Consider the following 21,009-nt stretch of genomic DNA (forward strand, 5'->3'; position numbering starts at 1 on the left):
CCTGTCTAAGCAAGATGCTTCACACATAACTCTGAGCTACACATAGCTAGACACACATCAGGGAGTTCTGGTAGTGACATCAAGATTACCATCAAAGCAAAGTTTGTGGAGTGTGGGATGTCATAAAACTTCCAAGCTGCAGGTGTAGGCACATTGGCCATTTGTTAAGGTTGGTATATCTGTACTGAATCACACAAAAGATTCTTTCTGTCCTTCTGCACTCTAGCTCACTTCATCCTGAAGTATCGGTCCGGCACTTTAATGAATGCACAAAATGCACATAAAATTAAAGCTGGCTGAAATTTTTTGTGTGAACTCCTTTTTTTCCACAAAAAAATTGCGGATTCAACTGAAACAATTCATGAATTTGGGTTAGTTTGGCAAATTGTTTTGGTCAAATTTTTTTTAAATGTTGACACAGCTCATTTCTGCCTTTTGGAAATGTTTCAACTTTTTTTTCCAGAAAGATGTATTTCAGAATTTCATTCAAACATTTTAAGAAATTACAAAACTTCCAAATCAAAATATTTTCACATTTTGTTAAACCCAAAACAATTTTTTCCCCAATTTTTCATTTTGGCCATCAAATTGAAAAATCAGGTTATTTGCACTACGTAAAATGACAGCATCCATGTAATCTAGTGCAACTAATGGAACAATATGGCTTCAACACCATTGCCAATTTGAATTTTGGAACTTGATCCTGTTTTAATTGAAATAAATGAAAAGTTTGCCATTCAGTGGCTGTAAGATTAGGTCATCTGTGTGTCATTATGCTGCTTTGTTGCATGTGCTTCATCAGATATGTACTGAAATCAAACTGGAAGAAAGTTTAAATAATGAACAAAGATGAAAAATATACATACCCAAAAGAAGAAAAAGCAGAACAGCAAGACATTAACATTTTTGGTTAAAAAGTTGGCCACTTACAGTGCCATACAATACACCCTTCATTTTAAGGGTTCACTTTGAACTCTTTGGGGTCCTAATTTAAATGTAATAAATAGATTTTATTTTCTTAAATTGTAAGAAATATCTGGCAAAACCTATGGAAAATTTAACTTTACTTGGAGGAAATTGCAAACTACAAGTAGAAAAGAGAAAATCTGCAAAGCATCCAGACTTAGTAAAAAGTATTTACATTAGATACTAACAGAAATAAGCACAGAAACCTCATGGAATATGGAAAGACAACAGAGGTCAGTTTATTCTTCAGCCAGTATAAATTGGGGTAGTTTTATTGACTTTAGTGGAACTATACTGATTTACACCAGATGATTTATATAATGTGTTATTATTATGGGATCTGTTTTGGCCTCAATGCTCTCATAACTCCAGTTCACATTAGTGGAAATTTACATACAAATCAAGGGCAAGAGCAATGTGTTCGTCATACATATACTAGCTCTCAAGTAAATATGATCCAAATTCTATTTTATATTCTATTTAATATTTCAAATGTTAGAGACTAAAAAATGAAAATTAATTGGTTTAAAATATTTATTAATTAAAAAAAGTTAAAATTTTTGTTTATACAAAGATGAGAAAATTCTCATGCAAACCCTTCACATACAATAAAAAATAACTCAAATATTAATGTGATGGTTTTACAAGATAGCTTCTTTATAGTAACTTTTATGGGAAAGTGTTGCTGTAATCTGTGTGCCTGAAAGCACCGTTCAGAGCAATTCTAAAGCCATATTTGAAAGTTATAAATTTTTCTATGGAACTTATGCCAAGATTTTCACACTCTTCACTATGATTAACAATTAATACCCTATTACTACTACTTAGAAAACTAGACAGATACATATGAACATTGAGTGATGAATTCCTCAATACCACTGTACTTCTAAACAATTTATGTTAATGCATAAAGTTGCCAAAAAATAGATTTAGATAATTCCATTAAATGATGAACATGTCTTGAGATTGTAATGGATGACATCTGTTTTCTGCTTAATTACAAATCTGCACTGAATTTATAATTTGTGTATATTACAAGTCATTTGCATAATTAAAACAATTAAGGGATTGACATATCATGGCAATTAGAAATGCATCAAACTCTGAATATTGTACAAAAGAGAGCTTCAATATGAAACATTAATTCTCTGAGAACTTAATATTCTACAGGTTCATACACAGCAACCTGAAAAAATTTAACTTGTGTTCACTTAAAATCAATATGAAAAGATATTACTCAGAGATATCTGGTTCTTCTTTAAATTGTTGGAACTTTAATCAGAAAAAGACAAAAAATGCTGTTTCATTTCATTTTCTATGGCAGTCACAGTATTGACTTGTGTGTTTATTGCAGATTTCAAGAATTCTTATCTCATTTTCCGTAGCCTTATTCTGTTTTCTTTGTCCCGCTTTTTAAGAATAAGTATGAACTGGTTGAAAAAATGCTCTTGGTCTTTTTTCTTCTGAACAAGTCGAAACCGCTGATCTCTGCCATATTTCTCTGCAAACTCTTTAAACGTTGTTCTGCAGAAAAAAGTCAGACATGAGCAAGGCATCATTTAAAGTTTTGCATTTTTCAATATATTATCAAATTTTTCGCCCTTAGTTTAAATCTTACTTTTCATCTGGCTCTTAAAAGTACCAAAATTCTTTTTCCAGAAACTGTGTGTCAAAAAGGTCAGTGTCACCACAGTGATAGAAGAGGCAACACCAAAGTCAAAATCATCTTTGCTCCTTGATCTGCTTGACTTGCCTGCATTAATCATTATTCCCATTTTCATATACTGTATATTTATTGATTTTTAAAAGCTTGCTGAATAATTAGTTTACCCTGGTGATGTAGAAGCATGGACCTAGTGTTTGCTAAAATGAGTTTTTATTTACTACCTAGATAGGTAATACTGCTTGTTGCTGAAAGTTATTTTTAGAGGGGCATCCTTAGCATTTCCATGATTACTCTACATCATCACAGCAAACATTACTGTGTCTAATTAATAGCAAACAACATTTTGTCAGCAATAGATGGTATGTGATACCTAATGAAACACTGTAGTTTGATCTCTTCTAATATAAGCAAAACTTAAATTATAAAGTTGATAATATGCACAATCCTGCACCGGAAGTCCACAGGAAATTTACCTAAGGACTACATGATTAGGTCCAGTATTTTTAAATGGGATCCTAACATATGAGAACAAAGATGCTGGCTTATATTTTGATTCAGATATCATGGTGCTGAGGCTGGTAAGTACCTGGATAAATAGACATTTGGCTGAACAAAGTCATATGATGTGTCAGTAAGTTTCTCCTTAGAAATCGCCAATAGCAAACTCAGGATATATGTTACCTAGTTATATAATATAATACAACAATGGCACTCAAAGGTAATTAATAGGGTATGTTCTTTTCCTGAATGTCCAACTTTATATTTCCCTTAGAATGTAAGATTTGTTGTTCTTTAAGTCACACTCAAATTATTTTGAAAAGTCTTGGAAAACTGGAGAGATAACAGAATATTGGGAAAAAAGTAATCATAATATGTTGGAGCTGGTTAACAGCATGTGCTGTGAACTGGAATGGGCCCAAACTTCAAAATCAGCACTGGGATCTATCTCCAGTTCTGCCATTAACTTGCTGTGTTCCTTGCATAAAGTAATTTATCCTCTCTGTGCCTCATTTTCTCAATCTGTGCAGTTTGGATAGTGATATTTTCCCACCTTTGTTAAGTGCTTAGAGATCTTCAGATAATAAGTATTAAGCAAAATAAAGGATCTAAACATCACAAAAGTTTAGTTATAATAAGATCCAGAGTTTTGCCTTAACATTCAAGCACTTCATGGATGCATTATTGCAAAAGTATACATACCGAATTGTAGTGAGGAGGACCAACTGTGACACTTGGATCCAGAACCTAACTCCATAGTATAAGGGATTTATATCTAGAGATGGTTTGGGCTCATCTCTAGAATGAATTCTGGGAATTCTGGAGACGGGTTTTCTGTGTTCTCCAATAGGTTTATTTTGACAGTGCCAGGGCTGGCTTGCTGCCTGCTTCTTTATTTTGTTATGGTCCACTCCCATATGAATTTTAGCAATGCTAGTCGTTGACTAACTATGTGCTGTTGTATAGTACACAGATTTGTAATTTTCAGCTTGGAAATTACCTGCTCTTTATTTGATTCCCCTACTAATACTAGTGACTGATCTAGGATTATGTAAACGATGAGATTATTACTGCAGTTTGGGTGTCACAGATGACATGGGCAAACTCAGAAAGTGTAAAATTCTCTATATTCCTGTTGGTCACGAATATTAGAATAACACTCTGAATGGTTTTGTTCTTGCAAATTAAAACACAACTACTTGCGCCCATTATTAGTTGTCACATTACCCTAGAGTATTCTTAGTCCAGTTGTCAAAGAGCTATTTGTAATTATTATTTTAATACAATCTGATAAAATGTTGTTTACTTCTTTATACGTGGACATGCAGTTCCATGTAATTATCTTCAATTTTTAATAAGAGAACTCTAATTTCTTCTCTATTTCTAGTGATTTAGCCAGAGTCATAATAAATAAATATTTATCTTCACATGATTTACGATGAAAAAGCAATATAAGAATTTCATTTAAAAAATTATTTTTCTTGACCCTAGTTCTTGAAAATAGTTTTGGGAGAAACAAGCAGTAGCAACTTAAAATTTCACTGAGAGACACAGGCACAGCACTAATGATAACTTCTTTAGCAAATGTAATATCTTTTTTTGCCAAAAACCAAAGAAATGGAAAATGCTTAGTGATTTTGCACTAAAGACACTTGCATGCTTGTTATTTTTATAGTTTAACATTGCAAGTGCTGATCACACTTGTGGTACACTCCCCTTCCTAGGAATGTCACAAGGTGCTACAAAATATTATTGAAAAAGAAAGTGTAAGCTATCTTTAGTGCTTAATGCCACAGTAAAATAAGAATAGATAAGCCAATTACTTTATCCCATCCACAGGACACATAATACTTTTTTCTACAAAAATTGACTTTGAAATGCCAAGGAGGGCAATCATAACCTAATATTACCAGGTTTCTCCTCTCTTTTATTAATAAGGGGTAATGAGTATTAATTGCTACACAAAGTAACTCCATACCTTGGTGACAGTTTGGATTCCTCCAGAAGTTTTTTAAATTCTTCTTTGGCTAGCAATAATTTATTTTTCTTTTCCTTGTACTCGTCTCTTATTCTGGTCTTGACAAACTGCTCAAATATCTTTTTTTTTTTTTTAAAGGAGAAAAATATAGAAGTATTTATTAAGAAACACTTTGAGGTGTGCATGACTGATCAAAGCGGTCTAGCCTTTCACCACTGCAACACTTTATCTGCATAATAAGTGGGAGGTGCCCATTTGGGCAGTTAGTGTCTGCATCCTAACACAAAGTGCAACCTTAATCACAACCTCTTGTCATAGGTGTAGATTATTTGTCACGCTCACCGTTTAACATTCATAAGATTCATATTGTATTTATTTGGATTGAGGTATGCATCTTCCCTGAACTGCTTAAACTCCTAACTGTGGACCAGAAAGCTATCCATAATGCTCAGTAAGCAATTTCATATAAGTTACATAGAGAAAAACTGAACGATCCTCCAGCTGAGCTTGATTCCATGTGATGCACTGTACACGTGTATATGAAGGCAATAATGCCTATGTGAAATCAGTGGGGTATAGGCACCTTGATTCTTTAAAAAAATCCCATCAGGTGTCTTTCTGCATCTTCAAGCACCTAAATATCTATATGTGAATTGTGCTGTAAAAAGAAAGAGTTGTATTGGCACAGAACAGAAATTAAATGTTTTGCTTGCAAATATTCACAATTGTTTAACACTGAAATAGTGGAATAAAAGGAGCAATTCATTGAAATACTCTCAGTTCTTTTTATCTGCAATTTCTTGTTTGCACTGTAAAAAGCACACAAATCTAGTCTGGGTACTAAGGACTTTCCATTCATATATGAATGATGCATATGTGAAAATCCACATTTCATGAAAGATAAAGTGAAAAATCATTCAGTCTACTCTGTGAAACTGAAATGAAACTGGTATGTAGTAACACGGATTCTTATCAGATGCACAGTTAAGGGAAGAAATAAATCTGGTAACGCATAGGCTAAAAAGTTGGATAAGAAAGAAGAACCAGGAAACTCAAATCAAAACACAGATTAGTTGATTGTAAGTTTTCTTACAAGCTGGGTAAATAAGTGCATGATAGGAACAAATGAAATGCCTAAAACAAGCTGATATTGTCATTGCTAGTGTTATCACCATGCTTTCACCTTCAATATTGCCAAAGCCATTATAATTTAGTTCTATTTACTGCAAAAGTGCTGGGCTAGTAATCATAATTGTTTTCTAGAAGTACTATCATATGAGAGAGCTTGTCAGAGAATATATAGTTCGCCTCTTGGGGTTCCAATGGAAGGCACTCCCATCATATAGTGATTATTCTTGTCCAAATCTCAACTGTATAAGGAAAAAATACAATAAACAGAGTGTTCAATCCATTCCTTCCACCTCTATCAACAGAGAAATCCAATGAATAATGTAATTATTAAGCAACCTCTTTGTCAGTGTTACAGGAAAGGAGTCCCCAAAATGACACTTGGTGAGCTTAATAAATCAAAATTAATAGATCGTGCATTATCTAATATAATAGCTCCTTCACATATCACTATTTTTTGCCTTAGGTTTCACCATTCTGTAATGTGTGATGCTATAGTGTCTTTCCACTGAGTGGTAAGAACCCCTTGGGAAATACTGATAAGTAAACAGACCAAGCATCTAGTGTTCCATAAAAGATCATACCATTCCTCAGACAGCACTGAGAAAGCTACACACAAACATAAAAAGCAGAGTTCACATCACGATCAGACTAATACTAGCAAAAGATCAAGTCAAGAGATACTGGTCTTTCAGATACTTGCAGATAAAATGGGTTCATGCCCTTTCTGGTTGTGGGTACGATTAACCTACACTTTTCAAGCTTCCTGTTTGTCTGTGACCAGAAGAAGGAGGCCACATCAATTATTTATTGTATAACAAGCCATCACCTGGTCACTGATTCCTTTATTTAATTTTTATGTGGTGTTCACAAACTCATTATAGATATACATAGGGCCAGATTTCATCATTGAGTCCCCAGAACATGAATTTTTCAGATAACTCCAAAACCGCATGGGCATGCATCTCCCTAATGCCAAAGACTTACAGCTTTATAGCAGAGATGATTTTTCTCCCACACACACTGATAGTTTCACCTGAAATAGGGCCCCGGAGTCAGCGTCAGTCAAGGCAAAATTTTCCATGCATCTGATGACAGGGGAAATAATTTCTCTTACTAATTTTAACCATATTGAAACTAATACATGATGATTCATTAAGTTGGTCATCTAATCTCATTCAAGGCTACCCTCCTCCTCAGGTCATTTGAAATAAAAGAGAATGATAGCTAAATAAGTGTAATTGCTTCCACTCTAAGGCCACAACATTTAAGTGTCTACAAATCCACTATACAAACATCAGCTACTAAAATATGTTAGACCTACGGCATCTGGCTCACAATTTAATATTTCTATTCAGCAAATCTAAAATTGGAAACCTCTATTTTGATTAACTCTTACTTAAAATGATCTATTTTAGGTCACAATTCTTAAAAATGCATGGATCAGTTTTTACTCTATGCACATTTAAAAATAGTTCCCAGACTGATTCATCTGACTGTGGGCTAAGACAATCCAGGGCTCTCTCTTCACCTTCTCCAGGCTTTTTAACATGACGTCTAATTATTTTCCTCTTCTACATTGATTTTAAGCTTGAATTATTTTCTGTCTCAGTACCAGCATTAGCCTGACTTTGATCTTCTCTATATAGTTATGCCAAGTCCTTGTTCTTCGTAGTCATTTTCCTTGAGTATTTAATATATCACATAAATGAGGCCCATGTCAGCAATGCTTCAAGCGAAAATCTATATGATATGTTTTTATTATGTGTGTTCATTATGTATTTTTATTGTATCATGCATCTGCTTGATAAAAAGAAAGAAGCAATAAAGCTTGATTGATTGAGTAAGGTCTACACTGTGTCCTTGTTGAGTCACTGAAGGAAAATACAGAGCCTTCTTGCTATGTCTTCCCATCTCCAAGGTCAATTACTAAGCTCTCATTCTAAATGTTTCCTTCATATTTTCACAATCAAGAATTAGAAAACATATATTTAAAGAAAAATAAAATTTGGAAAGGGATTACATGGAAAGGGTTATGTTAATATATTTTTAATATTAAGGACAAAACAATATTACAATATGTGTTTCTTTAAGAAACTTTCAATATGTACTCTGTATTATAGGCAACTGTTCATCCATTTCCAAGGCCTCACCTACAGAGTCCCACAAAGTCCAGTCTTCTTCATCATCCCATTTAATAACTATATGAAGCCATTTGGGGAACTGTTGAGACAATATGGGCAGAAACAACAGCAATACGAGGACAACACCCAATTCTATATCTCTTTTATGTCAAAAGTTAACATGACCATCTCCCAGGTTCCTCCAGCTCTTGGATGACAAGCATCTGGTTAAGAGCTGAACCCAGGGTGATAGAGGTAATGATAAGATGGAAGCATTTTGGAGAACAGACCTTCTACATAACATTCTGATTATTGAGGGATGTTGGCCTCAGTTTGTTAGGTGGTTTAAGCCTTGGAGACCTTTTGGATCCTCAGTGGTACTGGATACCCAAATAACCATGACTACAAAAAATACACTTCCATTCACAGCTTGCCAGAAAACTGTGCTCATCCTATCAAACACAGACCTAGTCATAATGATTCATTCATCCATTAACTACGGGGTTGACTACTGCAACATATACCACTGAATAAAGCCAAACACCATGAAAAAGTTTCAGCTGGCACAAAGTGCAGCAGTTCATCTGCTAAATTAACACAAATCACTGTAGGAACATTATCTATTGTCCACTATCCCTGATTTTCAAAGCTGTTTTGGGGACTGGTCCTAGCTATATGAGAGATCATCTATCTGTGTCTACAACCCTGGCCAATAGTGACAGCTATGTTCTATGGGTTGAGCACCATGGAGACTTGTGATTACAGGAGACAGGGCTTTCACAAGATCAGGACCTAGACTCTGAATATCGTTCACAAGTTAAAAAAAAAATCCTTAATTGTAGTTAACTCTTTTAATCCTACTTTCCGGGAAGGAAGAGAGGGAGGTTACTCCTGTTCATTTTTTAATTTGGGAGGCATTCAATTACAATGGGCAATGTCACCAATGAGATGCTGGATAGACAGATAGTATACATTACTAATACTCTTTTGAACTCACCTGTTTACGTTCTTCAGAATTTAGCAGAAGGTAGCGTGGGTCAAATACTATTTTGTGTAATTCTTTTTCCCATGTAGAAAATGCGGAGACCTGAAGAAATACATGAATGCATATGCTTTAGACAACATTACTAAGGTTCTGTAATAAAGAAGTGTTCCAAGTTACAAAACAATGTTTAATTGCATAGATTCCCATGGCATAATATTCACTAAAAGGTGACTGGGGTAGAATGTTTCTGGAGGGAAATAATATGAAGAATCAGAGGTAAGGACAAAACTGGATAAAGAAAACTAAACTGAAAGTGAGAGAACCATTTGAGAGAATTGTTAACTCAGACAAGAGAAAAAGAAAACAAGATAGCATTCTGATAGGAGGATTCTTTGAACTAGTGTGGGAAAATATTGTATCTGAGAGGATAAAAACAAGGAAGCGAACATATACAGGCAAAGAAACAGAAAAAAAATTATGGTAATTTTTCAATTCCTTGGGTTAATTTAAATTGATATCTCACTTTCACTGTACATTATTTTATAATTCCACTTACTAGCCAGCTCTATGTAGTCACCTCTGCTCATCTCCCATTTAATATATCCTTTGATCTTTATTTACCTGTAACCTGACCCTCTGACTACTGATTTCTACTAACAGTTTTATAGATCCATTTTCTACTTGATTTCATATTTATGTTGTAGCTTGTTTGTACACTGCAGAGGATGTTTACTTTTATCTTTATTTTCTGTTTTTCTACTTCCTTAAATATAGCCTTTAATTTTATTTTTTCTGAACGTTTGCATCTGTTTATGTGAAAATGTTTATAAACATAGGCCCCCGAAAGAGAAAGAGATTGGTTTTAACTAAAACACCTCTTGTTGTGGATATGGTGTTGGGAAAGCACAGTCAAAGCTAGAGAACAGATAGTTAATGAACACTCTGAAAACAGGTTGGTAAAATATATTGTGACTTAGTGGGAAAGGGTGGTGGAATTCTAATCTGCCTATGACAATTTATCTGATCTGTGCCAGATTATCAATACTGATTGCTAAAGATGAGTTGTAACCAATAGGTGGGACTGCATAAGAAAAGGAAATTCCACAGACCTTCCCTTCCTTCTCCAATAATTTATTTCACTGAATACTTTTAAAAATAAGTGAATGAATTATGCACATGGTTTAGTGGATTAAGATATAATTAATCATTTGCATAATGGTAGTGAGTAGAGGCCTGAGCTCCATTCGCGAGACACTGTACAAATATACAACACAAAGATAGCCCCCGTCCTAAAAAGGCAGCCTCCTCAACACCCATTATCCTCCAATAAATCAAACATAAACTTCAGTTAATTTAAAGCAATGTATCTCACCACTATTCCCCAAATAAAATTAAGGGCCAGATTATGGCTGCCTATGCATGGATGCAATAAGGAAAGTTGGAATAATTGGGCCTACAAATTTACCCTAATTTAAGGTCAGATGGGGGGGAAGAGGATCAAGTTTATAAAATGTCACAAAAACCTATAGCAAGCCAGCCGAGGTCTCTGCATTCAAAACCCTGAACCTTAGAACATAAGAGAAACCATACTAGGTCAGACCCATGGTCCATCTAGCCCAGTATCCTGGCTTCCAACAGTGGCCAGTGGCAGGCTCTTCAGAGGGAATAAACAGAACAGGGCTGTAATAAACAGAACAGACCCAATTCCTGTTGTCCAGTCCCAGTTTCTGGCAGTTGGAAGTTTAGGGACATCCAGAGCATGAGGTTGCAACCCTGACCATCTTGGCTAATAGACATTTATGTACCTATAAGAAATTATTTTATTGTTTTTTAGCCCAGTTATACTTTTGGCCTTCACGACAGCCTATAGCAATGAGTTCCACAAGTTAGCTGTATGTCGTGTGAAGAACAACATACAGTTATTTGTTTTCTTTTAAACCCACTGCCTATTAATTTCATAGGATGGCTCCCAGTTCTTGTGTTATGTAAAGGGTTAAATAACACTTCCCTGTTTTCTTTCTCCACACTATTCAGGATTTTACAAGCCTCTATCATATCCTGCCTTACTCGTCTCTTTTCCAAGCTGTACAGGCCAAGTTTTTTTAACCTGTCCTCTTATAGAAGCTGTATCATATCCATAATCATTTTTGTTGTCCTTCCCTGTACCTTTTATAATTCTAATATATCTTTTTTAGATGGGGTGACCAGAACTGTATGCCTTATTCAAGTGGTGGGTTTATCAGGGATTTATATAGTGTTCCTATACTATTTTCTGTCTTATTAGCTATCCCTTTCCTAGTGGTTCCTAACATTCTGTTAGCTTTTTTGACTGCTGGTGCAGTGAGTGAATGTTTTCAGAGAAATAGCCACAATGACTCCAATATCTCTTTTTTGAGTGGTAACAGCTAATTTAGACCTCATCATTTTGTATGTTCAATTGGGATTATGTTTTCCAATGTGAATTCCTTTGCATTTATCAACATTGAATTTCATCTGCCATTTTGTTGCCCTGTCACCCAATTTTGTAAGATCCCTTTGTAATTCTTTGCAGTCTGCTTTGGACTTAACTATCATGAGTAATTTTCTAACATCTTTCTTCCTTGAACTCTCCTTTTAGAACCTTGATCATCCACTGATCCCACTGACTGTTTGGAAGGCTTCTGATGTACTTTAAAAAAATGCTGGTAGTTTTTGTATCTTGAGCTAGTTGCTTTTCAAAATCTTTCTTGGCCTGCCTTCTTATACTTTTACACTTGACATGCCAGAGTTTATGTTCCTTTCTATTTTCCTCAGCATGATTTGACTTCCAATTTTTAAAGGATGCCTTTTTGCCTCTATCTGACTCTTTTACTCTGCTGTTTAGCCAGAGTGCCATTTTTATATCCCTCTTATTGATGTTTTTTTTATTTTGGGTATACATTTAGTTTGAGCCTCGATTATGGTGCTTTTAAATAGCATTCACACAGTTTGTAGACATTTCACCTTTGTGGATCTTCCTTTTAATTTCCATTTAAATAGCTTCCTCATTTTTGTGTAGTTCCCCTTTCTGAAGTTAAATGTTACTGTGATGGTTTCTTTACCATTATTTCCCTTACACGGATGTTAAATTAAATAACATTATGGTAGCTATTATATAGCTATTCAGCTATATGCACCTCTTGGACTGGATCTTGTAATACATTTAGGATAAAATCAAGAATTGCCTCTCCCCTTGTGGGTTCCAGGATTAACTGCTCCAAGAAGCAGTCATTAATGGTATCTAGACATTTTATCTCTGTGGTGACTGTGACTCTGGCAGACTAGGTACCAGCTCAAGCCAAGGCCCCTAGGCCTCAATTGAATAATGAAAAATGCACAGCTAGAAACTAGTCTGGCTCCTCTCAGTCTTAGCATTGTTAAAATAGGTATTAGATTTATAAAAATGTGTTTAGTGAAGTGTTTAGACTTTATGAAATGCTTCTGAGTTGCTGCATGCATTAATCTCACTTATAATATTTGTATCCCATGTTACAAGGTAGTATATCATTATTTGCTCTGAAACTAGAAATCCCCCAGTCAAAAAAGAAGCATTACTAAGTGTGAAATACTAATTTTTCACAAGAGGTGTCATTTCCTGCCCAACAAAAGAAGGCCCATAGACACCAGACAGCCAATGTGCAACATCAGAGGACAAAAGACTGATGATTTCTCCATCACATATGCACAAGCACTCGTCCCATCAACTTGAATATTGGGGAAAGGGAATAAAAATCCTTGTCAAGAATAAATTGTTATCTCTATGCTGTTTGGACTTGGAGAGGACAAGATTTCTAAGCATAAACAGAGGATCCCCAGCTGCTTAGCTGGGATATACCTAAAGAACATATAGAGCTTACTTATTATAGAAGATTCTACTACCTTTTGAAACCTAAGACTGTAAATCATTTGTTTGTGTATGTTCACCTGCTTTACCTTTGTAAATAACTTTCATCTCTTTTTCTTAATTAACAAATCTTTAGTTAGCTTATTATAGGATTGGCTACAAGTGCTGTCATTGGTTTGAGGTCTGAGTTGCAATGGACCTGGGTTATGTGACTGGTTCTTTGGGTCTGGGAGTAACCTGAATATTGTTATGATTTTTGTGTAAGGGACCATTTATCACAAAGACAAGATTGCCAGGGTGGCAACATAGACTGAAGTACCCAAGGGGACTGTCTGTGACTCCATGTTACGGCTGTTATAGTGCTTGAAGAGTTCACACTTGATACTTGGTTGGTGAAATCTAAGTTAAATTTAGATAGAACTCACAGTCAGTTTGGGGTTTGTGCCCTGTTTCTTCACAATTTGCCCTGAGGTTGGTACTCATGCTCGTAAGCCACTCCAGACAATGTGACAGTGACATATAACCACACAGTATGAGAATAGATGAAATCCCCCATTATTAGTGTGTTTTCTGACTTTGTAGCCTCTCTAATCTTCCTGAACATTTAACAATAACTGTCATCATCCTGGTCAGGTGGTCAATAGTAAATTCATACTGCTATATTTATTTTAAACTGTTAATGTTACACAGTGACAGGACCATCTTCACACTTTTGACTCTCTGGGCTCATGTAGTCCATCAAAATTAATAGAACAGAAACTGATAGAGGTAACCCTATAGGCATTATTCTTATGTAACAACCATAACGCTTTCTTCCACCACACCTGCTCAGGTGTTGCAGAAGCTCCTGCATAGATCTCACCAAATTCCCCACTGGCCCCCAGAACAACCATTTAACCCTACATTACGTTATTACATATATATTTCTAAAATAGTTTAATTCAAACAAACAAGAGACACTATGAAAGCTCAGCTCAATCATACAAGTATATACACAAAGCAGTGTATACACTCTAATGGGCAGCATCTGCCTTGTCTTTTTAGACTGTATACTCTTCATGGGTGGGATTGTGTCTCCATCTGTTTTCGGAAAGCATCAGCACTTTAGGTGATAGTATAATCTAAATAATAATAAATTATAACAAAATGACTTCCTGATGTCCTCAGAAACATTCCCTCGGTTCCTCACACTGAATGTGTTATTCTTTTAGGAAACCATCAGAGGCAGCCATGCAAACCATACTGCCTCCTTTGGTGCAGAATTATCTTTCCAGTGCCCCGGGCAGATTCATTTTGCTGCCATTAGCTCAATTATCAATCAAGCATTTTCCTTTGCAGCCAAGTTCCTGATATCAGAAACATAATTAAATTCAATTAGGCCAGCGGGGACAAAACATTAGATTTCAGAATCTTTTATTTTCTGATTCACCTTTGCCCAGAAATTTTTATGAGGTGGCATCCTCAATACATATGAGTCAAATCCCTAGCATGACTTTGAAATCGTATACATCATCATTGTTAATTAATTAAAGGAAAACTCTGGAGTAACATAAAATAGTCTAATTCCTACATCCAAAGAAGAGTAAATCATTAAAAATGAAATAAAATAAAATAAAATAAATATGTGAAATATAATTTTTTTTAAAATTAACAATCAACCAGGAAACCTTTGATTATACAAAATGGATCTAAATGAATTGGCTTTGCTACTAGAAAGAACTGGAAGCCAGAAAGCTTCAAAGTTATTAGAAGCAAACCTACAGTATTTAAAAAGATTGGTGAACTTAACAGTTGCTACTTAAACTGTTACTCTTTCTTGTGCCCTGTAACTTGATGCCCCTGGATGGGGCATCATCTGTGGAGACTGAATGTGAATCCCTGGATCTAGAAGCATGAATCTTTAGAGCCCTGTGACATTTTTTGTTTGTTTGTTATAATATTTTGTTTTATTTGTCAAGACTTTGATGTTATTTTGGTTTATCCATTTTATCTACACAAGAGAGGTGTGTGTGTGTGTGCGTGTGTGTGTGTGTGTGTGTGTGTTGGGTCCTGCCCCTATAGCAGAGATTCTCAAACCTTTTTTTCTGGGACCACCTTTGAAAATATTTCAAGCTCAAAAAAGCGATGACCCCCCCATGCCATGCTACCACCCTTATGCCAGCTTCTTGCTTTAGGCATTTCAGCTTCATGCATGGGGTCTCAGTGCCGCTCAAGTTTGGTTCAGCCACCCTTCCATCATGACAACAGAATGGAGGCCAAACCAAATTTGAGTGAGTGGTGCTGTGATCCCATGCACCAGGGTGCAACTCCACTGACTCAAATTTGGTCTGGCTGTCCCCTTTTCATGTCGGAGGGGCAGTCAGTCAAACCTGAGCAGTGCTGTGACTATGCATGATGTCACTATACCTAGAGCAGGTGCCAGGCCCAGCCCTGCCGGACAGGAGCTATCAGGTGAGTTTTTTGTTTTATTTCATTTTATACATTGATTTTTGTTTCATTTCATGTTATTTTGCATTTACACAAAGGGGGATAGAGAGTCATACTATGTTAGTGTGGCTAACACTTCCAGCCTCCTTGTATCCTGTGGTTCAGTGCGAAATTAGACGAGGTGACTTTCTCCATTCAGAGTAACCAGCTCTGGAGATCCACTATTGCATGAAATGTTGTGTGTGTGAGTGAGTGAGGGAGAGAGAGAGAGAGAGAGAGAGAGAAAAAAAAAATCATAGGCACTCTAGTGCCTACATACTACCATAACAATTATTGACATCTTAAAGTGTGTGCAATCCTGTCACCCTTTAGTAGCTGAAGCCCATAGGACTGTAACTCTAATACTATTCCACAAGCATAAACAACAAGCACATCCTCAAGTATAATATTAATTACATGCTAAATCAAACAGAGCAGCATACATCACATAAGGTCGAGGGGGCCAGAGGTGTTTTTCCACCACCTTTCCACACTCTGAATACTGAAAGTGTAACTTAGAGTAGTCTCAGGACTACTCTAAATTATGCTGCATTGTAAAGCTGCCTACTATGACTGGTGTACACTTGAATTGAGTGCACACTAGTCATTCTCTAGCACTGCCATGGCAACCAGGAGACTGGGGGTGGGTGACAGAGAACCAGAGTAGTTACCTCTGGGTCTGCCAGGGATTCCTAGAGTGTCTGTCAAAAACTGGCCCTTTGTCTCCAGTAAACCTATGACTGCATTAGTTCATGCCTATGTGAATGCCTTATTTGATATGCCTTCACTCATCCAGGAGGACAACTGCAGAAATAGAGGTACTGGATTACACAGAAACACCACCCACCACCTAGCAGAAAATGAAATTTATATTACTAATGGTTAACGTGATATGGGGCATAGTTCTGCAATCCCTAATAAGGCAAAACTTCCTTTGACTTCACTTGAAGTTTTGCCTTTATACAGAATCCAGGACTGGACCCAGGAGCTGCAAAAATTAATCTTAAATAGGAGATCATATAATTGAGATGTGGCCTTTATATAGGAAAACTTGACATACACGTAAACATAGTGCTTCCCCCCACCTATAATAAATAAAATCATATAAATGAAAACTATGATTAAGTTTAACATTCTGTTATTCACACACATATACTCATATTTTTATATATATGCACTCCTCCCTTCCCTCCCACACACAATGTGGTATATAAACAGAATATTCTGTGCAAAACAGAAGTCGTGATTGGCTGGTGTGCTTTGTATTGTTAAAAATGCCTGCAGTAGCAGTAGTGCTATTCAAAGAAATCATCTTTGAAGGAATAATGGCACTGCTGGAAAATGGCAAAAGACATTTAAATAATTAGTGTGAAATAGCAGTAATGACCTCACTCAACTGCATTTCTTGAGGAAGTTTATAACCAACTGGGATTAACCAACAACCTGCCCTGGACAGTTAGTATTTAGTAAGTGCCTTGGGCCTTAGTCATTAGACAATGTAGAATCAATATATATTTAAGTGATAAAGGAAATGGCAAATTTCTGATTGTTCTAACAAGTTAATCTGAATTTGAGCTGTGTACAGCAATTTCAAAATGCTTTTCATGTAATATCCCTGGTACTTTTAATCTTTGACTATACCAGAGGAAACCCTGAATGATTGCACATTTATGGTGCTATAAAAAGGTTTAGTAATATTTTGAAGTATTCTACACATTTTTAACGTAAATAATGAAATATTAATCAATTAATTTGGTTTGGAGATAATTCATTGCTAAACTGCAGACATATATATCACTAATTTGGTCACTCCCCAGTTTGTGGACTATTGATTAGAAACTTGATAGTCACTATGTGGGGGGGAAAAGTGGAGTATGAAAAAGACATGTGCCACCACCATGAAATATTTTTTCTAAAAATCACAGTTTCCTATAGGAAATATATTTCGGTGCTGTATCCTCCCTTTGATGCAAGAGAGTGTAAAGGTTCGGAGTCTATAACACTTATATACGTGAGTAGCTCCACTGAATACAGTGGGACTACATGTGTACATAGTTATGTACGTACATAATTGTTTGCAGAATCAGAGCATATATACACAATGGCTGTTAATTCCATCAGTGTAAGAGAAGAGAAGACACTGGGAGTCTAATTCTGAAAAGTTATCCCTAATTTTGTGGATGCAATTTTATGGCCAAAAACAGTTGCATCGTAAGTTAGTCAGCTAAATTATAGTCTTTGCGTGAGCAATTAAATGTAGGTCTATAACTGTTCCTGCAAAAAAGAGAGGTCAGCCTAAGTCCCTCTTCGGATTGTGAATGATATTACTCAGATCTGTAATTCAGATTGTGGTGCTGATTATGGCACTGACATGACTGATTTTTTCCACCTGTAATTTAAATTTATACTTTATCTACCTGGCCATAATGTTGATTACATAACATTACAATGGCCTGGATAACTCCAAGCACTCCAGTAACTAATAAAGGTATAATAATTTGAATTACTTGAGTATCCATTTCCCATTAATTCTCACCTAGAAACTCATCCCCCTCGACTGTAAATACTAGGGTCTAGATTCACTGGTCTGGCTGAGGAGATTGGGGGAAAGATGGTTTTATCATAAAATTACAGTCCAACCCCATGCTCAAAGCAGCACCAGCCCCAACTAAGTAATCCCAGCCAGAGCTTTGTCAAGCCAGGCCCTAAAAACCTCTAATACCCAACCTAGATCTCCCCCACTGCAATTTGAGAACATTGCTCCTTGTTCTGTCATCTGCTACAACTGAGAATAGCCTAGCTCCATCCTCCCTAGACCCCCCTTCAGGTAGTTGAAGGCTGTTATCAAATCCCCCCTCATTCTTCTCTTCTGCAGACTAAACGAGCCCAGTTCCTTCAGTCTCTCCTCATAAATCATGTGCTCCAGCCCCCTAATCATTTTCATTGCCCTCTGCTGGACTCTCCAATTTGTCCACATCCTTCCTGTAGTGGGGGGCCCAAAACTGGATGCAATACTCCAAAAGTGGCCTCACCAATGCTGAATAGAGGGGAATAATTATTTCCCTCGATTTGCTGGCAATGCTCCTACTAATGCAGCCCAATCTGCCATTAACCTGCTTGGCAATGAGGATACACTGCTGACTCACATTCAGCTTCTTGTCCACTGTAACCCCCAAGTCCTTTTCTGCAGAACTGCTGCCTAGCCAGTCAGTCCCCAGTCTGTAGCAGTGCACGGGATTCTTCCGTCCGAAGTGCAAGACTCTGCACTTGTCCTTGTTGAACCTCTTCAGATTTCTTTTGGCCCAATCCTCCAATTTGTCCAGGTCATTCTGTATCCTATCCCTACCTTCCAGCATATCTACCACTCCCACCAGTTTAGTGTCATCTGCAAACTTGCTGAGGGTGCAATCCATCCCATCCTCCAGCTCACTAATGAAGATGAAGTGGTTTTATGTCATTTTTGTATTCCTTTGACTGCGGTAAGCCTGAGGCTGGCATAAATCAGAATAGGCTGGTTTAATTTACAGCCAGCAGTCAATAGCCCTCGCATAAGGTCAATAGTTGAGTGCAGTTTGCTCCCCTGCAAAAAAAAAAAAAAAAAAAAAAGGCAAGGGCTCCACTCTGTAAAGCTGCACAATTCTCAGAAATTATGTGGATTCCAGGGTATCTGCAGAAGGCACTTGTGCAGATGCTCCTTGCATCCATGCTGCTTTGCTGGTCCTTGGTAATTCTACTTTTATGGGAAATGTGCTTTCAGGGGCTCTTCTCTCTTCATAAAAGTGCATTATCAGCCTATATTAACTTGTGCTGTTTTCACCTGACGGCAAAAAATGGTTTGAACCCAGCCAGTTCCTCTGCCCTTTGCACTTCAACTATATTTAACCGGAACAAGGTCTAGTTCCTATGACAGGGCTTCCAGGGAGAAGAGCCCTACCATGCCAGAGTGCTCCATCATGGCTCCAGTCTCTCCATCAAAAATAGTTATGGAGGGAAACATGGAGCTATTAATGTTTGCGTTACCCATCTTTGCCTACACTTTAACAAAACACTGCCTAGTAAGTGAACGTACTGCAGTTGTGTTCAGTGGAGGCACCTGAGCTGAAACCCCCCCTTCCGTATAAGAGAGAGTGACTGACTGGCAGGGTGTTCTCTATTAGAACCCTGGATCTTTGGAACTCACTTCTGCCCCTGATCTGTAACAAGGTGAAGTGTTGGTTTGCAGGACAACCTCCAAGAGCTATCTTTCTCTTTGGCTCATGATGAAGTGGATATTGGCAGGGCTGGCTGTGAGATTCTAGGAACTGTGTGTGAGGTCAATTAATTTCACTTGTACGGATGTTGTTGCTGAGTATTTGAACTGATATCGGGGAATTGATGGGTGTCTTTATTTTGGTGTATTTTTTTAAAATCACAATGGTGCCTAGATAATGGTGCCTAAATCTAAGTGAAGAAATAAATAATAAACAAACATTTTCTGAACATCACTGATCAAGTAAAGTAAGGAAAAATAAAAAATAAATATTTAAATAAAAACTTCCACTTTTTAAAATATTGCAGTGACAAACAATGTATCATATGATAACACCATCACTGACAAAACACTTGGTTAAATCCATTTACTCTGGTTCATTTTAGGTTACAGAGCAGGCAATTTTCTTAACAATTCTTTCCAATTTCTCTTTTCTCTGATGATTCCTTCATATACCATTAACACAAAAACATTCTACAGTGTCAGATATTTACAGAAAAGTGACATAAAATTGCATTTCAAAGAGCAAGGAAAAAAAATTCTTCCAGTTAACTTGGGAGCTAGAATTCCAGTGTGCTTGCTATAGATTTCAGATTAGTATTTCCATAATTTATAAGACTCAGATAAACAAAACCTATTTCTTACCCCTCTTTCCAGAAGCATATCTCGGAAATGGGTAATGCGTTCGTCTAAAGGAAGCATAATCTGATGTGCTGATGTTTTCACATTTTTCTCTTCCACTTCAACCTTCTCCTGATCAGCATTCTGGGGATCGTCCATTCTTTAACAATGTAAGATATGAATGGTTCAGTAAACACACACTGTAAAGTACATTTTTAACCCTCTACTTTCTCTAGAGAATGCTTCAGGAAATTTGTTTAAATGCCAGATTTCTTCGTACATAGTATGTAATACTGACAGCTAATTAACTAAATCCAACCTTCTGTATTTAATTACTAAAATGGAGTGGTTCTTGAGGGCCCTTCAGAGAAGATTAGGACAAATGTTTATACGGATGTATAGTATTTCTATGTGGTCAGAGTGCGTGATTGAACAATGAGTCATTACACTATGCTTCAAGTGATGGG

General features: G+C 36.5%; 1 protein-coding gene across 1 annotated transcript in view; it reads right to left on the reverse strand.

Annotated features, from left to right (window-relative positions):
- Nucleotides 1–1,078: 1,078 nt before the first annotated feature.
- TCERG1L (transcription elongation regulator 1 like) overlaps nt 1,079–21,009 on the reverse strand; it is a 197,021-nt gene continuing 177,090 nt past the window's right edge. Inside the window, exons 10-13 of the mRNA XM_067533360.1 lie at nt 20,567–20,702; nt 9,357–9,446; nt 5,109–5,227; nt 1,079–2,490 (exon numbers count right to left, since the gene is read on the reverse strand). Coding sequence (XP_067389461.1) covers nt 2,334–2,490; nt 5,109–5,227; nt 9,357–9,446; nt 20,567–20,702 — 502 coding nt within the window. The 3' untranslated portion in view covers nt 1,079–2,333. The remainder of the gene's footprint in view (nt 2,491–5,108; nt 5,228–9,356; nt 9,447–20,566; nt 20,703–21,009) is intronic.

This window comes from Emydura macquarii, unplaced genomic scaffold (assembly GCF_026122565.2).
Source record: "Emydura macquarii macquarii isolate MOO-44397 ecotype Brisbane River unplaced genomic scaffold, CSIRO-AGI_Emac_v2 contig_3343, whole genome shotgun sequence".
NCBI classification, from domain to species: domain Eukaryota; kingdom Metazoa; phylum Chordata; order Testudines; family Chelidae; genus Emydura; species Emydura macquarii.